This window comes from Coregonus clupeaformis, chromosome 28, assembly GCF_020615455.1.
Source record: "Coregonus clupeaformis isolate EN_2021a chromosome 28, ASM2061545v1, whole genome shotgun sequence".
In the NCBI taxonomy this organism is placed as follows: Eukaryota; Metazoa; Chordata; class Actinopteri; order Salmoniformes; family Salmonidae; genus Coregonus; species Coregonus clupeaformis.
In genome coordinates, this window is record NC_059219.1 from 21,069,086 (window position 1) to 21,092,388 (window position 23,303).

At 47.8% G+C, this 23,303-nt stretch overlaps 1 protein-coding gene across 5 annotated transcripts in view; it reads left to right on the top strand.

Moving 5' to 3' along the window:
• The window catches only part of bbs9 (Bardet-Biedl syndrome 9), a gene marked incomplete at its 3' end in the record, with an annotated part of 46,251 nt that overhangs the window by 438 nt on the left and 22,510 nt on the right, over positions 1-23,303 (top strand). For all 5 annotated transcript variants that reach the window (XM_045208724.1, XM_045208726.1, XM_045208727.1 and 2 more), the window contains 8 exon segments: positions 1,022-1,137; positions 1,949-2,099; positions 3,716-3,780; positions 6,154-6,267; positions 8,807-8,981; positions 18,520-18,604; positions 18,676-18,859; positions 22,582-22,711. In XM_045208724.1, coding sequence (XP_045064659.1) covers positions 1,026-1,137; positions 1,949-2,099; positions 3,716-3,780; positions 6,154-6,267; positions 8,807-8,981; positions 18,520-18,604; positions 18,676-18,859; positions 22,582-22,711 — 1,016 coding nt within the window.

Below are 23,303 nucleotides of genomic sequence, written 5' to 3' on the forward strand. Positions count from 1 at the left end.
AACGTTACTAAGGTTAGATCTAGCTGGTTATGTGAAAATCATTCTATGCACCGCTAATGAAATGGAATCTAGAGCTCTGCTGATATGCATGGCACACCTGGATAATGTTGAATTATGATGTGGATGATTGTCGAATGCTGGCTGTGTTTTGCTGTCTGTTAAGTAGATGAAAAGGGGCTGCTGAAAAGTCTTGGCCATGATAGTCTCGTGGGCAGGTGGTATAAGGCTACAAGCTATAGGCCTATAATATTCCACTTGTATAACCTTTCAAAATCGAAATAATAAGGCTGTCATTTTAGTCGTATATATGGTCTTGGTGTAGAGGGAGGGGGATTCTCTAATTTTCTCTCTCTCTATGGATTAGCTGTCCATTCCACCTGCTCAGCAGTTGGCAATTAGGAAAGCTGCTTGGCCCACGCCCTGATACAATCCCTGGTCATGTGACTCAGCTGTCATTGGCTAGTGTAACAGTCTTACTGTCAGTGTCACACATAGACCACTGTCCAAACCTCCCTCTGGGTCCTGGAGTCAAAGAAACATCAGCATGTAGCCTATATAGGTCTACTGTAAGAGGTAGGCGCTAATCCCCTACAATAAAAGCAAATGATCAGTGAATTACTAGACACACACACAAGCTAGCTTGATAAAGCACTGCAAATCTGAGGCTGGCACCCATGAGGCTTAGAGTGAGTTAAAGTAGGATTAGACAGATCATGCCATACAAGGGACTAGGTGGTATACATGAATGCCAACTCTTCCAATCGTTTCATCCTTCCATTTGGTTCCAAGTGGGATAGACAAACAGCAGGTATCAGCCATATTGCTTTCACCTGTCCATTATTTTTAAATGAAGGAGAGGAGATGAAGAAGTGTATCGATGAGTGTCAGTCAGCCTGCTGGTCACGTGTGGAAGACTGAAAAGCAGTGTTATGTGTATGGTGTCCACTAGAGCGGCGATATGACCCTCTGTGTGTTTGTCTCTGTCTGTGTCTTTATGTGTGTCTGTGTGTCTCCTCTGCAGTAGCATGTCTCTGTTCAAGGCACGTGATTGGTGGGCCACGGTGCTGGGCGAGGGGGAAGAGTTTGACCAGGGATGCCTGTGTGTCGGAGATGTGGACAACAGCGGCAGCGGACATGGTGAGAACGTGTGGGGTGGTGGTGTGTCTGACTGCACTCTGCACTACAAAGACACTGTTCACTAATAGACCCCAAAAAAACAATGAGAGTGAAAGTACCCCTGGTACCATAGTCTTATTTACATGCACAAATCAGATTTGTTCATTGACTTGATTTCCTGGATCTTTATTACCATGTTTAAAACATTCAATTTGCCTTCTTGATACATAGCACATACACTGAGTGTACAAACACATTAAAAACACCTTCCTAATATTGAGTTGCACCCCCCCTTTTTGCCCTCAGCACAGCCTCAATTCATCAGGGCATGGACTCTACAAGGTGTCGAAAGCGTTCCACAGGGATGCTTGCCCATGTTGACTCCAATGCTTCCCACAGTTGTGTCAAGTTGACTGGATGTCCTTTGGGTAGTGGACCATTCTTGATACACACGGGAAACTGTTGAGCGTGAAAAACCCACAGTGTTGCAGTTCTTGACACAAACCAGTGCGCCTGGCACCTACTACCATACCCTGTTCAAAGGCAATTAAATATTTTGTATTGCGCATTCACACATTCACAATCCATGTCTCAATGCTTCAAAATCCTTCTTTAACCTGTCTCCTCCCCTTCATCTACACTGATTGGAATGGCTTTAACAAGTGACATCAATAAGGGATCATAGCTTTCACCTGGTCAGTCTGTCATGGAAAGAGCAGCTGTTCATAATGATTTGTACAATCAGTGTACAATGAAGGGAGCAATATGAGACATTAGAAAATACAATGTACAAAAACATAAGTATGCAGTGTGTCTGTCCTCTCTCCTGTAGATAAGATAGTGGTGGGCAGCTACATGGGCATGCTGCGGATCTTCTCCCCCCACCCTGCCAAGCCTGGAGAGCCCAGCCCGGCAGACAGCCAGCTACTGGAGGTGCAGCTCAGAGACCCCGTCATCCAGGTTGAAGTGGGCAAGTTTGTCTCGTAAGTACCAGGGCACACGCACCCACTGCTCAAATAGTATGCTACACACACCTACTCCTCTGGGATGGATGCTAATGATGCTCTCACTGACTCTAAGCAATCACTCAGTCATCGTGTTAATAATGCCTTTTCTCCTCCCCCCTCTCTGGCACCCAGAAGTGTGGCCTGGAATTGCAGGTCAAATGGGCAATCATGGCATTAACTAAACATAGCCCTGCTTACAACATGAAGTACCACCTCACGAATGGAACTCTCTACCCTCATTGTCCTACATCACTGCCGAAGGACTAGAGTCACACAGGAATGATGATGTCACGTGTTGGGAGTCAATGGCTTTTCCTGTTGCTTCCTAAACACACATTAGTTTCATGTACATAATTCAGTCATAAGTAGGGCCAAGGGTTTCTCCTGATCACATGACTTTGCTGACCCTAGTCATGACACCGTCGTGAACTCCTGACCCTAGTCATACTGTCAGGCTGTGAAATCCCCTGTACCACAAAGTCAAGAGGTAGTTGCTGTCATGGCGTTTGGTTATCCACTGAATAGACATGAATGGAGTTCATGAACCTTGGCATTGACTGCAACTTTATTATTGTCTGAATCTGCTTCCAGTACATCCTGACCACCATGTCATGAGTTCAGCTCTCTCCATGTGATTTATCATACCATATCAACCACCTAGTCTCAAACTTGGCTGGGCCCACTACTTTAGCCTAACCACCAAGTTAACGGCACATAGTTGGAGACACCCCAGGGTCCCATTTCAAGATGTTGTTAAAGGAAATTTTGTTCTCAAGGACTTTAACTTGCTAAATACAGGTTGAGTAAATACTCAAATATTTTGAACAAAAATGTCAAGCGCTAGACTGAAACCACCATTGCTCCCTCTGCTCTTCCCATGGCCAAAAGTATTCAAGTAAGAGGAGAAAGAGGGGGATGGGAGGAGAAGGATGGAGAGAAAGGGAGGAATGGTGAGGGAAGACGGGAATGTTGGGATATGTCATCACGGTGGTACATTCCTGGGTGCACAGGGACCTCCTGGAGAGACAGGCTTCCGGGAAAAGGCGGGCACTTTTCCAAAAGTTTTTCCCACAAAGGGGATGTATGAGTCAAAGGATTCCTTCATCTGTTTGTTTGCATTTTATGTTACTGTATGTTTTGGGGAAGCTGGTTTCGGTTAGCATTTTTAATGACCATTGAGTGTTCCCTAAATGGAGAAACACATTGTAAATATTGTCTCTAGAGCAGTGGGGCGGGAGATGGTGAAATATTTTCTAATCGACAGTGGACGCTGTGGTTTTGAGGAAAGAAGAAATCACCCGGCTTCGTTTTCAGTTGTTTTTCCTCTGTAAACATTACAGCAGGGTTGATGACCGACGTGTTCCTCCGCAAAGCTGTAGAACACATGTGCAAACCATAGATTTACATCAAACAAATTTACATTTTTCCTATGTGTATTATATTTATCCATTCACAACTTGTGCTTGAAGTAGCAGTTGCCCTTAAAATACAAATTTAGGGCCAGGGTTGACTCCCTGGCCCTTGTCCTGTATGTTTTCATTGGCAATTTTGGACATCTGTTCTTCGCAGTGATTGAATGATCTTCTCTGCAGGTGTTCAGATCTTCTTCATCTGGCTGTGCTGCACCCCAGAAAACTCTCTGTATACTCCATCTCAGGTAATACCACACATTTCAACATGGGGTGTAATATGCATGCCACACCACATTGATTTAGTGGACTACTACAGACTGGAATATGTTCCGGGATTCATCTGATAACATTGAGGAGTTTAGCACATCTGTCACCGGTTTCATTAATAAGTGCATCGACGACGTCGTCCCCACAGTGACCGTATGTACTGTACATATCCCAACCAAAAGCCATGGATTACAGGCAACATCCGCACTGAGCTAAAGGACAGGGCTGCCGCTTTCAAGGAACAGGACACTAATCCGGACGCTTATAAGAAATCCCGCTACGACCTCTGACGAGCCATCAAACAAGCAAAGCGTCAATACAGTACTAAGATTGAATCCTACTACGCCGGCTGTGACGCTCTTCTGATGTGGCAGGGCTTGCAAACTATCACGGATTACAAAGGGAAACCCAGCCGCGAGCTGCCCAGTGGCACGAGCCTACCAGATGAGCTAAATGCCTTTTATGCTCGCTTCAAGGCAAGCAACATTGAACCATGCATGAGATCAGCAGCAGTTCCGGATGACTGTGTGATCTGGCACTCCGTAGCCAATGTGAGTAGGACCTTTAAACAGGTTACCATTCACAAGGCCGCAGGGCCAGACGGATTACAAGGACGCGTACTCTAGGCATGCGCTGACCAGCTGGCGGGTGTCTTCACTGACATTTTCAACCTCTCCCTGACCCAGTGCGTAATACCTACATGTTTCAAGTAGACCTCCATAGTCCCTGTGCCCAAGAATGCCAAGGTAACCTGTCTAAATAACTATGGCCCTGTAGCATTCACATCTGTAGCTATGAAATGCTTGGAAAGGTCATGGCTCACATCAACACCATCCTCCCAGACACCCTGGACCCATTCCAATTCACGTACCGCCCCAACAGATCCACAGATGCTGCAATCTCTAATGCACTCCACACTGCCCTCTCCCACCTGGACAACAGGAACACCTATGTGAGAATGCTGTTCATTGACTACAGCTCAGCGTTCAACATCATAGTGCCCACCAAGCTCATCACTAAGCTCAGGACCCTGGGACTAAACACCTCCCTCTGCAACTGGATCCTGGACTTCCTGACGGGCCGCCCCCAGGTGGTGAGGGTAGGTAACAACACATCCGCTGCGCTTGCCCTCAACACGGGGCCCTTCAGGGGTGCGTGCTTAGTCCCCTCCTGTACTCCCTGTTCACCCACGACTGCGTGACCACGCACAACTCCAACACCATCATTAAGTTTGCTGACTGTGGTAGGCCTGGTAGGCCTGATGACAATGAGACCGCCTATAGAGAGGAGGTCAGTGACCTGGCAGTGTGGTGCCAGGACAACAACCTCTCCCTCAACGTCAGCAAGACAAAGGAGCTGATCTTGGCCTACCGGACACAGAGGGCTGAGCACGCCCACTTCCACATCGATGGGGCTGTAGTGGTGCGTGTCGAGAGCATTAAGTTCCTCGGTTTCCACAGCACTCAGGAATTAACATGGTCCAGACACACCAACACAGTCGTGAAGAAGGCATGACAACGCCTCTTTCCCATCGGGAGGCTGAAAAGATTTGGCATAGGCCCTCAGATCCTCAAAAAGTTCTATAGCTACACCATTGAGAGCATCTTGACTGGCTGCATCACTGCTTGGTATGGCAACTGCTTGGCATCCGACCGCAAGGCACTACAGAGGGTAGTGCGTACGGCCCAGTACATCACTGGGGCCAAGCACCTTGCCATCCAGGACCTCCAGCCACCCAAGTCACAGACTGTTTGTTCTCTCTGATACCTACCGCACTGCAAGCGGTACCGATGCACCAAGTCTGGAACCAACAGGTCCCTGAACCGCTTCTACCCCCCAAGCCATAAGACTACTAAATAGTCCGGGTAGCTATTTGGTTAACTATCTGCATGACCCTCTTTGCACTAACAGTTTTTGACTCATCACATACGCTGCTGCTACGGTTGATTATCTATCCTGTTGCCTACCCCTACCTATATGTACATATCTACCTCAATTAACTCGTACCCCTGCACATCGACTCGGTACTGGTACTCCGTGTATATAGCCAAGTTATTGTTACTCATTGTGTATTTATTCCTCGGGTTATTATTTGTTCTATATTTTTCTCTCTGCATTGTTGGGAAGGGCCCGTAAGTAAGCATTTCACTGTTCGTCTACACCTGTTGTTTACGAAAGAATGTGACAAATAAGATTTGATTTGATACTATGGCAGTTTGCTCCCGTTCTTCTAGTTCTCGCTCTGCAGATTTAACCATAGGACATAGTAATGATATGTGACAATAAATATTAATATGGAGGGTCTCTCTCTCTCTCTCTCTCTCTCTCTCTCTCTACTGTCTCTACCGTAGGTACTGCTGGTAATGTGGAGCATGGGGTTCAGTATCAGCTCAAGCGGGTCTATGAGCACAACCTCCAGAGGACCGCCTGCAACATGACCTATGGAACCTTCGGAGGGGTCACAGGTAACACGTCACAGCGCCCCCATGACCAGCTCAAACACTTCACATGTAACAGATATGCATTGACAGTTTAGTCACACACAGTTTAGTCACACACACACTCTTTCCATTTTTTGGGTTAATTCACTGCCCTTTCATTTCTAATGACCACAGAGCTATAAGTGTAGAAAATGACTCATTCTGTGTGGAGGGGAACCCTTGGTGTTCTGGTGCAGGTTTATTTGGATGGCAGTGACTGGATCAGTGTGTGCATGGGTGTGTGTATGCATGTGCACACGTGTGGATGTTTGGGTGTATTTGTATGTGTAGTAAGTTAGGTTGTGTGTGTCCTTTAAAGGTTGTGTCAGGTCAACTACAGAAGCTCTCTTTTAGCCTGCCGCGAACACACTCCTGAAATCTGGACCCAAGCCCCAGACAAGAGACGACAGGCAATTCATTAATGGGAGAGCACATGTATCCAAACACGTGCTCCCCTGAACACACACACACACACACCTCAACAATATAGCCCTTGTTTTATTATTGGTCTTCCCATGTCTAAAAGGGCTTCAGTTAAACGCTGGTCTGGTTTGTGTGCATGCACGTGTGTGTGAGGAGACTTGGAGATGTTTAGGAAGGGAGTCGTTGCGTTTCTCCTCCTTCTCTTTCTTACTCTTGAGTCACTCACTCTCTCACACACACACTCTCAGTATAGTCGTGTCTCTCTGTCCCTCTCCTGTCAGTGTAGAGAGAGAGTGGATTACAATGAGGTTCCTATAAATAAGAGGCTAAGAGGATCTCAACTCTAATCCTGCTCCAGGGTTACACTACCACACATCGCCACCGGGGAGCAGCACAGCCTGTGGAATCAGCTCCTACACACCACCGTACACGCTTGTCATCTGAGAGAGTGTATTCATCTGAAATGAGTGTGTGTATCTGTTTGTCTGTGTGTGTGTGTTTTCTGTGTGCATGAGTGTGTGTACACATCCAAATGTGAGCACCCATAATAGTTCCCGACCGTAGAATGACTGTAGGCGCTGTAATAGCAGTGTTGTACTAATACAGCCCTAATGGCTGGGCTGGGCTGGGCTGGGTTTGGGTCCGAATCGGGCCACACACACACACAGCGTAGGCCATTCTAAGCAACACCTGGCCCACACCCCAGCCCAACACCACCCAGAACCAAGGCCCAAAGAACCACTGAACTGCTCTGCTCTGTCCTGCCAGCCTCTGTGCTTTGTCCTTGGGGCAAAACCTGTATAACAGCATGTTCTATTAATGCTATTAGAATGGGGTGGTTTCCTCTATATGTCTCTGCTAAGGTTAGAAGTGCTGTACTAATGGTTTACAGAGCTAGAAGAGCAGTTTTTTTATATCTTTAGTATGGGCGTAGACCCACACACAAGCGTGAGAGAAGACACATGCACACACACCATACATGCGCACACACACACACACACACATACACATAGGGGGGGTAATTGTGTGAGAGGCCTTGTCCTTCAGTGTTTTACTGACCTCCCAACCTGAGCCCAGCTCACCAAATGGGGATGACCAGAATAGCTGGTGACGCACACACCCACACGTGTTTATTAATGTGTATGTGTGTATCTGCTCTGTAGGTGGTACTCCCTGACCCCTCGTTGATGTGAGTGTGATTTTTAATAGCACGTAGAGGCCTAATTATAGTTCTCTGGTCTCACAGCCACTCTGTTTTATGGCTCATTGTGTGTGTGTGTTACTCAGCCTTCTCAGATTTTCTCTGCCATAAAACTCAGTGGGCCATTCCAAGCACTCCACACACACACACTCAGGGAACGCAGACCTAAAGCTGTGTAAGGCTGCTGTGAACAGACCTGCTCAGTCCAAGAGGTGTTAATGGACATATCAGATTCAGCGGGAGACAAATGAGCAGAGCAGCTAACCCACCACTACAACACAACATAGCAGAGCAGCTAACCCACCACTACAACATAAACATAGCAGAGCAGCTAACCCACCACTACAACACAAAATAGCAGAGCAGCTAACCCACCACTACAACACAACATAGCAGAGCAGCTAACCCACCACTACAACACAACACAACATAGCAGAGCAGCTAACCCACCACTACAACACAACCCAACATAACAGAGCAGCTAACCCACCACTACAACACAACACAACATAGCAGAGCAGCTAACCCACCACTACAACACAACCCAACATAGCAGAGCAGCTAACCCACCACTACAACACAACCCAACATAACAGAGCAGCTAACCCACCACTACAACACAACACAACATAACAGAGCAGCTAACCCACCACTACAGCACAACATGTCAAGCAGAACTGTAGGCTACATACATTTTTCCACAGAACGTATAACATTATACAAGTCATTTAGTCAGGCAGCATTCAGGTCTATGTTCTGTCATTGTGTGTACTTTTCTGTGATTCCGTGATGCCAGTATGATTCCACCAGGTTGTCATGTGTTAATGTCCTAACCATGTGTGTTGAATTAATGTTTATTCAACACTCCTGTAACGTTTGTCTTTTGTTCTTTCCCTTCAGACCACCACTCTCTGTGTATCCAGTCCATGGACGGCATGCTGATGTTCTTTGAGCAGGAGAGTTACTCATTTGGCCGTTTCCTCCCTGGCTTCCTCCTGCCTGGCCCTCTGTGTTACTGCTCCCGCACTGACACCTTCCTCACTGTGTCCTCAGTACGACAGGTGGAGAGCTACAGGTACACACACACGCTGCAAAACACACACACACACGCTGCAAAACACACACACGCTGCAAAACACACACACACTGCAAAACACACATATGCTGCAAAACACACACACACACGCTGCAAAACACACACACACACGCTGCAAAACACACACACACACGCTGCAAAACACACACACACACTGCAAAACACACATATGCTGCAAAACACACACATGCTGCAAAACACACACACACACACGCTGCAAAACACACACACTGCAAAACACACACACGCTGCAAAACACACACACACACGCTGCAAAACACACACACACACGCTGCAAACACACACACACACGCTGCAAAACACACACACACACGCTGCAAAAACACACACACACACGCTGCAAAACACACACACACACGCTGCAAAACACACACACACACGCTGCAAAACACACACACACACGCTGCAAAACACACACACACACACACACGCTGCAACACACACACACACGCTGCAAAACACACACACACGCTGCAAAACGCACACACGCTGCAAAACGCACACACGCTGCAAAACACACACACGCTGCAAAACACACACACACGCTGCAAAACACACACACACAAACTGCAAACACACACACACACACACTGCAAAACACACACACACACACACTGCAAAACACACACACGCTGCAAAACACACACACACACGCTGCAAAACACACACACACACGCTGCAAAACACACACACACGCTGCAAAACACACACACACGCTGCAAAACACACACACACACACACTGCAAAACACACACACACGCTGCAAAACACACACACACACACACTGCAAAACACACACGCTGCAACACACACACACGCTGCAAAACACACACACACACGCTGCAAAACACACACACACACACACGCTGCAAAACACACCCACACACGCTGCAAAACACACACACACACACGCTGCAAAACACACACGCAGCAAAACACACACGCTGCAAAACACACACACGCTGCAAAACACACACTCGCTGCAAAACACACACGCTGCAAAACACACATACACACACATGCTGCAAAACACACACACACGCTGCAAAACACACACACACGCTGCAAAACACACACACACACACTGCAAAACACACACGCTGCAAACACACACACACACACACACACGCTGCAAAACACACACACACACACACACACACGCTGCAAAACACACACACACACACACACACACGCTGCAAAACACACACACACCCACACACGCTGCAAAACACACACACACCCACACACGCTGCAAAACACACACACACCCACACACGCTGCAAAACACACCCACACACGCTGCAAAACACACACACACACGCTGCAAAACACACACGCTGCAAAACACACACGCTGCAAAACACACACACACACACACACTGCAAAACACACACGTTGCAAAACACACACACACAAACGCTGCAAAACACACACGCTGCAAAACACACACACACACACACACACACACTGCAAAACACACACGTTGCAAAACACACACACACACGCTGCAAAACACACACGTTGCAAAACACACACACACACACGCTGCAAAACACACACACACCCACACACGCTGCAAAACACACACACACACCCACACACGCTGCAAAACACACCCACACACGCTGCAAAAACACACCACACACGCTGCAAAACACACACGCTGCAAAAACACACACGCTGCAAAAACACACACACGCTGCAAAACACACACACGCTGCAAACACACACACACACACGCTGCAAAACACACACACACACACGCTGCAAAACACACACACACGCTGCAAAACACACACACGCTGCAAAACACACACACGCTGCAAAACACACACACGCTGCAAAACACACACACGCTGTAAAACACACACTCGCTGCAAACACACACTGCACAAAAAACACACACTGCTGCAAAACACACACTCGCTGCAAAACACACACACACACGCTGCAAAACACACACACGCTGCAAAACACACACACGCTGCAAAACACACACACGCTGCAAAACACACACACGCTGCAAAACACACACTCGCTGCAAAACACACACACGCTGCAAAACACACACTCGCTGCAAAACACATGCTGCAAAACACACCCACACACTCTGCAAAACACACACACACACGCTGCAAAACGCAAAACACACACACACACGCCGCAAAACACACACACACACGCCGCAAAACACACACACACACACACACTGCAAAACACACACACACACACACACACTGCAAAACACACACACACACACATGCTGCAAAAACACACACACACACACACAGCTGAAACACACACACACACACGCTGCAAACACACACACACACACACACACACACACGCTGCAAAACACACACACACACACGCTGCAAAAACACACACACACACACACTGCAAAACACACACACACACACACTGCAAAACACACACACACACACGCTGCAAAACACACACACACACACGCTGCAAAACACACACACACACACACGCTGCAAAACACACACACACACACACACACACACACGCTGCAAAACACACACACACACACACACGCTGCAAAACACACACACACACACGCTGCAAAACACACACAGGCTGCAAAACATACACACACTGCAAAACACACATGCTGCAAAACACACACACACACACACACACACACGCTGCAAAACACACACACACACACACACGCTGCAAAAACACACACACACACACGCTGCAAAACACACCCACACACTCTGCAAAACACACACACACACGCTGCAAAACACATACACACGCTGCAAAACACACACGCTGCAAAACACACACACTGCAAAACACACACGCTGCAAAACACACACACACACACACACTGCAAAACACACACGTTGCAAAACACACATACACACACGCTGCAAAACACACACACACGCTGCAAAACACACACGCTGCAAAACACACACGCTGCAAAACACACACACGCTGCAAACACACACACGCTGCAAAAACACACACACACACACACGCTGCAAAACACACACACACACACACGCTGCAAAACACACACACACACACACACACACACGCTGCAAACACACACACACGCTGCAAAACACACACACACGCTGCAAAACACACACACGCTGCAAAACACACACACGCTGCAAAACACACACTCGCTGCAAACACACACTCGCTGCAAAACACACACACACACGCTGCAAAACACACACACGCTGCAAAACACACACACGCTGCAAAACACACACACGCTGCAAAACACACACTCGCTGCAAAACACACACACGCTGCAAAACACACACTCGCTGCAAAACACATGCTGCAAAACACACCCACACACTCTGCAAAACACACACACACACGCTGCAAAACGCAAACACACACACACACGCCGCAAACACACACACACACGCCGCAAAACACACACACACACACACACTGCAAAACACACACACACACACTGCAAAACACACACACACACACGCTGCAAAAAACACACACACACACACACATGCTGCAAAACACACACACACACACGCTGCAAAACACACACACACACACACACACACGCTGCAAAACACACACACACGCTGCAAAACACACACACACACACACTGCAAAACACACACACACACACTGCAAAACACACACACACACACGCTGCAAAACACACACACACACACGCGCAAAAACACACACACACACACACACGCTGCAAAACACACACACACACACACACGCTGCAAAACACACACACACACACACTGCAAAACACACACACACACACACGCTGCAAAACACACACACACACACACACTGCAAAACACACACACACACACACGCTGCAAAACACGCGCTGCAAAACACACGCGCTGCAAAACACACACACACGCTGCAAAACACACACAGGCTGCAAAACATACACACACTGCAAAACACACATGCTGCAAAACACACACACACACACACACACACGCTGCAAAACACACACACACACACACACGCTGCAAAACACACACACACACACACACACACGCTGCAAACACACACACACACACACACACACACGCTGCAAAACACACACACACACACACACACGCTGCAAAACACACACACACACACGCTGCAAAACACACACAGGCTGCAAAACATACACACACTGCAAAACACACATGCTGCAAAACACACACACACACACACACACACACACACACGCTGCAAAACACACACACACACACACACGCTGCAAAAACACACACACACACACGCTGCAAAACACACACACACACTCTGCAAAACACACACACACACGCTGCAAACACACACACACGCTGCAAAACACACACGCTGCAAAACACACACACTGCAAAAACACACGCTGCAAAACACACACACACACACACACTGCAAACACACACGTTGCAAAACACACATACACACGCTGCAAAACACACACACACGCTGCAAAACACACACGCTGCAAAACACACACGCTGCAAAACACACACACGCTGCAAAAACACACACGGCACACACACACACACACACACGCTGCAAAAACACACACACACACGCTGCAAAAACACACACACACACACGCTGCAAAAACACACACACACACACGCTGCAAAAACACACACACACACACACACACACACGCTGCAAAACACACACACACACACACGCTGAAAACACACACACACACACGCTGCAAAACACACACACACACACGCTGCAAAACACACACACACACACACGCTGCAAAAAACACACACACACACACACTGCAAACACACACACACACGCTGCAAAACACACACACGCTGCAAAACACACACACGCTGCAAAACACACACACGCTGTAAAAAACACACTGCTGCAAAACACACACTCACATAAAACACACACTCGCTGCAAACACACACTCGCTGCAAAACACACACACACACACACACACTGCAAAACACACACACACACACGCTGCAAAAAACACACACACACACACATGCTGCAAAAAACACACACACACACACACGCTGCAAAACACACACACACACACGCTGCAAAACACACACACACACACGCTGCAAAACACACACACACGTGCAAAACACACACACACGCAAAACACACACACGCTGCAAAAACACACACACCTGCAAAACACACACACGCTGCAAAACACACAAAAACACCGACAAACACACACTCGCTGCAAAACACACACACACACACGCTGCAAAACACACACACGCTGCAAAACACACACACGCTGCAAAACACACACACGCTGCAAAACACACACACGCTGCAAACACACACACGCTGCAAAACACAGCTGCAAAAACACACCCACACACTTGCAAAAACACACACACACGCGCAAAACGCAAAAACACACACACACGCCGCAAAAAAAACGGAAAACACACACACACACACACACTGCAAAACACACACACACACACACACTGCAAAACACACACACACACACGCTGCAAAAAACACACACACACACACATGCTGCAAAAAACACACACACACACACATGCTGCAAAACACACACACACACACGTGCAAACACACACACACACACACACACACACACACACACACGCTGCAAAAACACACACACACACACACGCTGCAAAACACACACACACACACACTGCAAAACACACACACACACACTGCAAAACACACACACACACACTGCAAAACACACACACACACACGCTGCAAAACACACACACACACACACACGCTGCAAAACACACACACACACACACGCTGCAAAACACACACACACACACACACACACACGCTGCAAAACACACACACACACACGCTGCAAACACACACACACACACACGCTGCAAAACACACACACACACACACTGCAAAACACACACACACACACACGCTGCAAAACACGCGCTGCAAAACACACGCGCTGCAAAACACACACACACGCTGCAAAACACACACAGGCTGCAAAACATACACACACTGCAAAACACACATGCTGCAAACACACACACACACACACACACACACACACACACACGCTGCAAAACACACACACACACACACACGCTGCAAAACACACCCACACACTCTGCAAAACACACACACACACGCTGCAAAACACACACACACACGCTGCAAAACACACACGCTGCAAAACACACACACTGCAAAACACACACGCTGCAAAACACACACACACACACACACACACTGCAAAACACACACGTTGCAAAACACACATACACACACGCTGCAAAACACACACACACGCTGCAAAACACACACGCTGCAAAACACACACGCTGCAAAACACACACACGCTGCAAAACACACACACGCTGCAAAACACACACACACACACACACACGCTGCAAAACACACACGCTGCAAAACACACACACGCTGCAAAACACACACACGCTGCAAAACACACACTCGCTGCAAAACACATGCTGCAAAACACACCCACACACTCTGCAAAACACACACACACACGCTGCAAAACGCAAAACACACACACACACGCCGCAAAACACACACACACACGCCGCAAAACACACACACACACGCCGCAAAACACACACACACACACACACTGCAAAACACACACACACACACGCTGCAAAAAACACACACACACACACATGCTGCAAAAAACACACACACACACACACATGCTGCAAAACACACACACACACACGCTGCAAAACACACACACACACACACACACACACACGCTGCAAAACACACACACACACACACGCTGCAAAACACACACACACACACACACACACACACACATGCTGCAAAACACACACACACGCTGCAAAACACACACACACACACATGCTGCAAAACACACACACACACACGCTGCAAAACACGCACTGCAAAAAACACACGCGCTGCAAAACACACACACGCTGCAAAACACACATACACACGCTGCAAAACACACACACACACGCTGCAAAACACACACACACACACACACGCTGCAAAACACACACACGCTGCAAAACACACACACACACACACACTCCTCAGGGGAAAGTAAGTGAATGAAAAAGTGAGTGTGAGTGAAGAAGTGTACTCGTCGCCTCTGAAGGCTGTCTGCCTGCCTGCTACTCCACACTAGATCTTTAAATACATCTGTGGTGCAGCAGACGGGAGGCCATTTTCTAGTCCTCCTAGCACCACAAACCACTGCACCATCTTTAAATAATAGGGGAGAGTGTTCTGTGTGTGCTTGTCTTTGCGTGTGTGTGCTTGTCTTTGCGTGTGTGTGTGTGTGTGTGTGTGTGTGTAAATTGTGTATAGGGGATACTGCAGATTATTGCCACAGCTGAGTCTGGTTATCCCCGGTGCTAAATTAACATTTTCACGTCCTAATGAAATTTCCACTCATTGATCTCCACAGCTCCTCATGTAAGCCATATCTTTATTTTCCTCTACTTTGGCCACTCATCGCCCGCCACAATAATCACAGTTCCCTTCCTCTACAAACACACACCGGGATTTTCCTTTTTGACGCTCCTGCTAAAACCGGAGGGAAATTGGGGAAAGGCGGAAGTGTGTGTGTGTGTTTTGGTGTGTGAAACCCGGCCTTCCAGCTGTTTGTTATCCCAGATTTCTCCGATATCAAGAGCTTCCCCAGACGAGATATCAATGCGGAAACGCTGACACCCTCCTCCCTCTCCTCAATTCTCAGACTGTATATATGAATTCTAATAAAAATGATTCTGCCAAGGATGGAGCGCTCTATGGCCCCAGTTAACACTTTGCTGTGTCTAGACTTGGTCTCTGGGGCTAGAATTCCACCTTCTGATCAAATCTACAATCAAAAGTCAAGAAAACTGTAGATGCAAAGAGAGCTACATTTGGTCATGAAAAGTCCTGTATGTTAGTTAGAGATAGCCTTGCTCTGAGTGTCATACTACATAATATCAGTCAGCTAGTGGAACTGTTCCGCTCCCTTGGTTTGTTTAGCCAGTAATGTTGATTTTCTCTCCGCTTGAGGGTTGATGAATGAGGGTTTGATTTGTGTGTGTGTGTATCAGGGCAGTATTGGGTAGATATCCTCTTTCATATAAATGACTGGGCTGTTTCCTCTGGCTGTAGACGTCCCACGCTGGCTGCTGAGTGACACACACACACACACACACATCCCGTCCTTCATCTAGCCTCCATGCCCGGCTTCACACACTCACTCTGTCTCTCTCTGGGCGGTCTGAGACACGGCGACACTCTTCTGTCTAACCTGGAGAGGTTGACTGGGTTTGTGTGGATTGCACTGGTTAAATGTGAGCCTCATGTGTGGTGTGTGTTGGTAGTGTGTTCATGCGCACACATGATCATATATTTTGTACACACAACCGTGCATGCATATTATGCACATATTTCTACTCATGTAAACACACACACCTTCCCTGCTCCCCTGGGCTGGCCTGAGCTGTGGAACTCTGAATATGTGTGTGCATGCTGGTGAATAATACATGCTTCAAGGTTTGGACTCTATCATACACACACACACACAGTCACATACTTTGTGATTCTATGTGTTAGATCTCATTCACACTAGCGCATTCACCAACAGACCTGACCATAGTACTCTGGCCTTAAAAGGCCTTGGCTAGATGGTGCCAAACTCTCCCATCCATTTAGGATTGAGCCCTGCAGATTTCTTATAGCTGATAAGAAGTAATGTATGAATGCAAACCAAAGTGCACTTCAACACTTCTTCGATGTGCATTTGTCAGGAGTGTACTCTATTGCTATACCTCTGCAACCAGTGACGGCAAACTAGGTCCTGTTTCCTCTTCCTCCACCTTCCTCCTTGGCCCTGCTTGCTGTTGTCTTTGGACATTTTCATCCCTCCATTACTTTGTCAGAGAGCGAGAGCAAGAGAAAGAGACTTTCTCCCTGACAGAGCAAATAGTCTCCTGTCGTTTACAGCTCCACAAACATCAGGGCTTAGCAGCTTCTGATTTCCCTTCATATAATTATCTGATTCTTAGCAGCTTTTCCTTCTCCCGCTCCCTCCCGAGGGGCCAGGTGACTGTGTGTGTGTGTGTGAGATGTCTGTAGCTACTATAGCCAGTTCTAGCCTTTTACTGGAAATCAGATTGTATGAATGCCATACTGCTAGAGTACTGTAGACTGACTCCAGATCAGTATCATGATACTGCTATTAATAAAGCCATTGTTTGAGAATGTAAAAGCATGATGCTAGCTAACTAGTGTATCTGGATAATGGTTTGTGGCGTTCACTTCAGTTGTCATAACACAGATGGATGTCTGTGATGTCATTATTATGACAGTGGGGCTTCTGACAGAGGGTCCAGCTGAAGTGTTTCTGAAGTGTTACACAATGTTCTCAGTGGTATCTAAACTGAAGTGTTCCCAGTGAGAACAGTGTGTGTGTGTGTGTGTCTAAACTGAAGTGTTCCTAACCCAGGTATGAGACGCTGGCAGTGGCCACAGACGCAGAGACCAGACAGGATGCTGAGCAGCATAGCAAAACTGCAGGGAAGAGACTGACGGTGAGAAGAGAACTGCCTGCCTGTGTGTGTGTGTGTGTGTGTGTGTAACCCTGTGTGTGTGTCCCCCTCAGGCTGAGTGGACCCTGGTCCTGGGGGAGCAGGCCTTGGACCTCTGTGTCCCCTCCTTCTCTCCGTCCTCGTCCTCCATCTTTGTTTGCGGCGAGAGGAACCTGTACTGCCTAAAGGACAACGGGCATATCCGCTTCATGAAGAAACTGGAGTACAACCCCAGCTGCTTTCTCCCCTATTCCTCAGGTAATGGTACAACCTCAGCTGCTTCCTCCCCTACCCCTCAGGTAATGGTACAACCTCAGCTGCTTCCTCCCCTACCCCTCAGGTAATGATACAACCTCAGCTGCTTCCTCCCCTACTCCTCTGGTAAAGGTTCAACCCTACTGCTTCCCCCTCTACCCGTCAGGTAATGGTACAGCCTTAGTGCTTCCTCTACCCCTCAGGTAATGGTATAGCTCTAGTGCTTCCTCCTCTACCCCTCAGGTAATGGTATAGCCCTAGTGCTTCCTCCTCTACCCCTCAGGTAATGGTACAGCCCTAGTGCTTCCTCCTCTACCCCTCAGGTAATGGTACAGCCCTAGTGCTTCCTCCTCTACCCCTCAGGTAATGGTACACCCCTAGTGCTTCCTCCTCTACCCCTCAGGTAATGGTACAGCCCTAATGCTTCCTCCTCTACCCCTCAGGTAATGGTATAGCCCTAGTGCTTCCTCCTCTACCCCTCAGGTAATGGTATAGCCCTAGTGCTTCCTCCTCTACCCCTCAGGTAATGGTACAGCCCTAGTGCTTCCTCCTCTACCCCTCAGGTAATGGTACAGCCCTAGTGCTTCCTCCCCTACTCCTCAGGGAATGTTAGGGCCCTAGTGCTTCCTCCCCTACTCCTCAGGGAATGTTAGGGCCCTAGTGCTTCCTCCCCTACCCCTCAGGTAATGTTAGGGCCCTAGTGCTTCCTCCCCTACCCCTCAGGTAATGTTAGGGCCCTAGTGCTTCTTCCCCTACTCCTCAGGGAATGTTAGGGCCCTAGTGCTTCCTCCTCTACCCCTCAGGGAATGTTAGGGCCCTAGTGCTTCCTCCCCTACCCCTCAGGTAATGTTAGGGCCCTAGTGCTTCCTGCCCTATGCCTCAGGTAATGGTACAGCCCTAGTGCTTCCTCCTCTACGCCTCAGGTAATGGTACAGCCCTAGCTGTTTCCTCCCCTACACTTCCAGTAATGGTACAGCCATAGTGCTTCCTCCACTATCCCTCAGGTAATGGTACAGCCCTAGTGCTTCCTCCACTACTCCTTAGGTAATGGTACAGCCCTAGTGCTTCCTCCTCTATGCCTCAGGAAATGGTACAGCCCTAGCTCTTTCCTCCCCTACACTTCCAGTAATGGTACAGCCATAGTGCTTCCTCCACTATCCCTCAGGTAATGGGACAGTCCCTAGCTGCTTCCTCACATAACAGACTGCTCTACTGCTTGATATCATTAGCTTATATACTGCTTTATATCAGATGCACTATTTGTAGGACATATTTTAGGACATAGTAGATACCCATCCAATCGAATGGTTTCCTCCATATTATTTTGCGGAATATTTTAGCTGACTCTTCTATCCAGTCTTTGTTTTAGGTCTGCCATGTGGATACTGGTCTAACAAATATTTATAGTGGTGATAAGACATTCCCCATTCCTGTCCAGTGTGCGTGGCGGTAGCAGAATGAGTGTTTGTCCGTGAGCTCAGGTTCATCTGATAGGGAGTCTCTCGGCTCCTGGGTTTTGTTTGATGGACCGGGGTACAGCTCTACACAGTGCATCTGTCTGTCCTGACTGACTCCCAACATACCACTCCAACCAGAGGAAGTAGGAAATATCACAGAGCAAGGCACGCTCTAATCTGATCCATATTTAGCATATGTAGCACCTCGAACACGCAACACACAGCACCGTCACCTGCATAAGCACACGCACATACACAGCATGTTCTGCTGGCGGAATGCCCTGTAGATCAGGGGTCTGCGTGTTGCATGTTTATTCCACTATCGCAGGACCCACTTATGGGTTCCAGCCAACACACCTCTCTCCAGCTGAGCTCAGTTACAGGTAACTGCCAAAATAAAGGAAACACCAACATAAAGTGTCTTAGTAGGGTGTAGGAGCCACCATGAGCCGCCAGAACGCGCCTTGGCATAGATTCTACAAGTGTCTGGAACTCTATTGTAGGGATGCGACACCATTCTTCCATGAGAAATTCCATAATTTGGTGTTTTGTTGATGGTGGTGGAAAACGCTGTCTCAGGCGGCGCTCCAGAATCTCCCATAAGTGTTCAATTGGGTTGAGATCTGGTGACTGAGAGAGACACACCCCCTTTAAAACCCCTATGCTCCTTTTGAGACCCCTCTTTCAAAGTCACTGAGATCTTTTCTTCTAGCCATGTTAGCCAAAATAATGGGCAACTGGGAATTTTTATACATGACCCTGAGCATGATGGGATGTTAATTGCTTAATTAACTCAGGAAACACCTGTGTGGAAGCGCCTGCTTTCAATATACTTTGTATCCCTCATTTACTCAAGTGTTTCCTTTATTTTGGGAGTTAACTGTATATACATGGAGAGAGGGATGGCAATGGAAGGAGAGCGGGAGAGAAAGAAAAGGGTGAGGGAGAAGGGAGGAAATAGGTGAGAGAAAGGAGGGAGGAAAGGAAGGAGAGAGGGGATGGAGGAGGAAGAGTAGAAGCAGGGTGGCTGAGAGAGATTTTGAAAAAATATATTAAAAACAATTTCAACCAGAGGCACCTGCTATTCCTCATTGAGGTGTGTTTGACCTGTGAGCACCATTCCCTCTGGTACACACACACCCTTACTTCACACTATTCCCATTCCATTTGCATCGTTCCTCTATAAAGGCCAGGATCCCAGGTGACAACGATCACAGTCCTCGATAGTTTTCTCTGGTTGTGTTTTCAACAGCCACCCGGACAGTATGGAAAATGACTTCCCGCTATTGTAATCTGCTACGGTTGGGTTTTCAATACAGAGAGAGTGAGATGAACTTTACCGGCCCGCTCCCAATATTTCACAGGTTTCCCCCTCTGGCCCTCCGCTATGCAGCTGCCTTTTTTGGCTCACGTTCTCCTTTTTTCTCTCTCCCTCCCCTCTCTCTCATCCTCTGTTTCTCCCTCAAGGAGTGATAATACAGCCACTTAACCCCAGAATTGATAATAATCACTTATAATTAGTGTACACACATACACCTCTGGGTAAGGTGTGTTCTGGGAAACCATTGCCACATGTCTGTCTGATACACAGCTATTAATACAGTGCCTGGCCACAGTGGCAGAACAGAACGAACCAGGAAGAGCGAAAGAGGAGGAAAAACAAGTGCAGCTATATGTAGTGGATGGAGGGAGTCCTCTAAGTCCTTCTCTTTGAGAGTTGAGAGAAGGGCAATGTGGGCTTTGAAGTGGCACAGAGGTCAAATATAAGCTGTCTGTCATTTTGGCCTTGCCCGCCCCTGCCCTCTATCCCAGTGAGGTTGGCTAGGCGTGTGTTGCGTGTGCCTCTCAGATCTCCCATGGTGGCAGTCACGCTAAATGCTGGACAGTGTGCCAGGACACGTGTGTGTGTGTGTGTGTGTGTGTGGCCAAACCAAAAGGCGTTTTCATGCTAGACCATTTCAGGTCAACCCGGGGTTTAACCGTGTGTGTGCTCACACATGAATCTTATTCTACCTCAAAGACACATCCTCACCCCAGAACTCATTTGTAATGACTAGAGATCTTTTTGCTTTCTAAATAGTTCAATATTAATTGAAGGTTTGTTGTTATTTATGGACTGGCTTCTAGCCTGCCAAAGCAACTCCGAGCAAATCGACATCCCATTGATGACTGATGGATGGAAGGACTGTATTTATAAAGCACTTTTCTTTCGGTTTCATGCATCTCCTGTGACTGTATCTAACCTCTGACCCCTCCTTCTCTTCCCAGTGTCTGAAGGCACCACCAACACCCTGGTCGGTAACCATAACAACATGCTGCTGGTGTACCAGGATGTGACGTTGAAGTGGGCCGCCCAGCTCTCCTGTTCCCCCGTGGCTGTCAGGCTCGCCAACTTCCTGTGAGTACCCCCGTTACCATGGCACCTGCTGCTGCTATGTTTGGTGTGTTGGTGTTGCCATGATTATAGTGGTTGTGTACGGTAACCAGGATTGGATCAATTCCATTCTGTCAATTTAGGAAATGAAATTCAAAAGCCAACCCCCACATTTAACAAAAGAAGTAATAAGTAGTAAGGTAGTAGCTTTTCAATTCATGAATTCCCGCTCATCTCTTCAATTTACTTATTTGAAATGGACCCCAAAGTTGATGGTAACTTTACGCAGATACACTTAAACACACAGTGTGTGCTCAGATTCCACTGATCTGATAAGGTAACAGATACCTCTGTAGGCCTTTACCTGGGGACGGGGGGATGAAAGGAGGAGAGGAGAGTGAGACTCTAAATGGAGGGGGAGGGATGGAGGCACTCAGATGGAGCTCCATTCCTGTGCTTCAGTGGTGAGTGTCCCTGTGTGCGTCTCTGTAGCGCTGCTGTGTTGGCTCCGTTCTAAAGAGCCCTTCTGTCAGCACCCACTAGATGAGCCTTTCTCTGGGTCCTCCCAGAAACACACACACACACACATTTGCATAGCGCACACAGTTACACACTC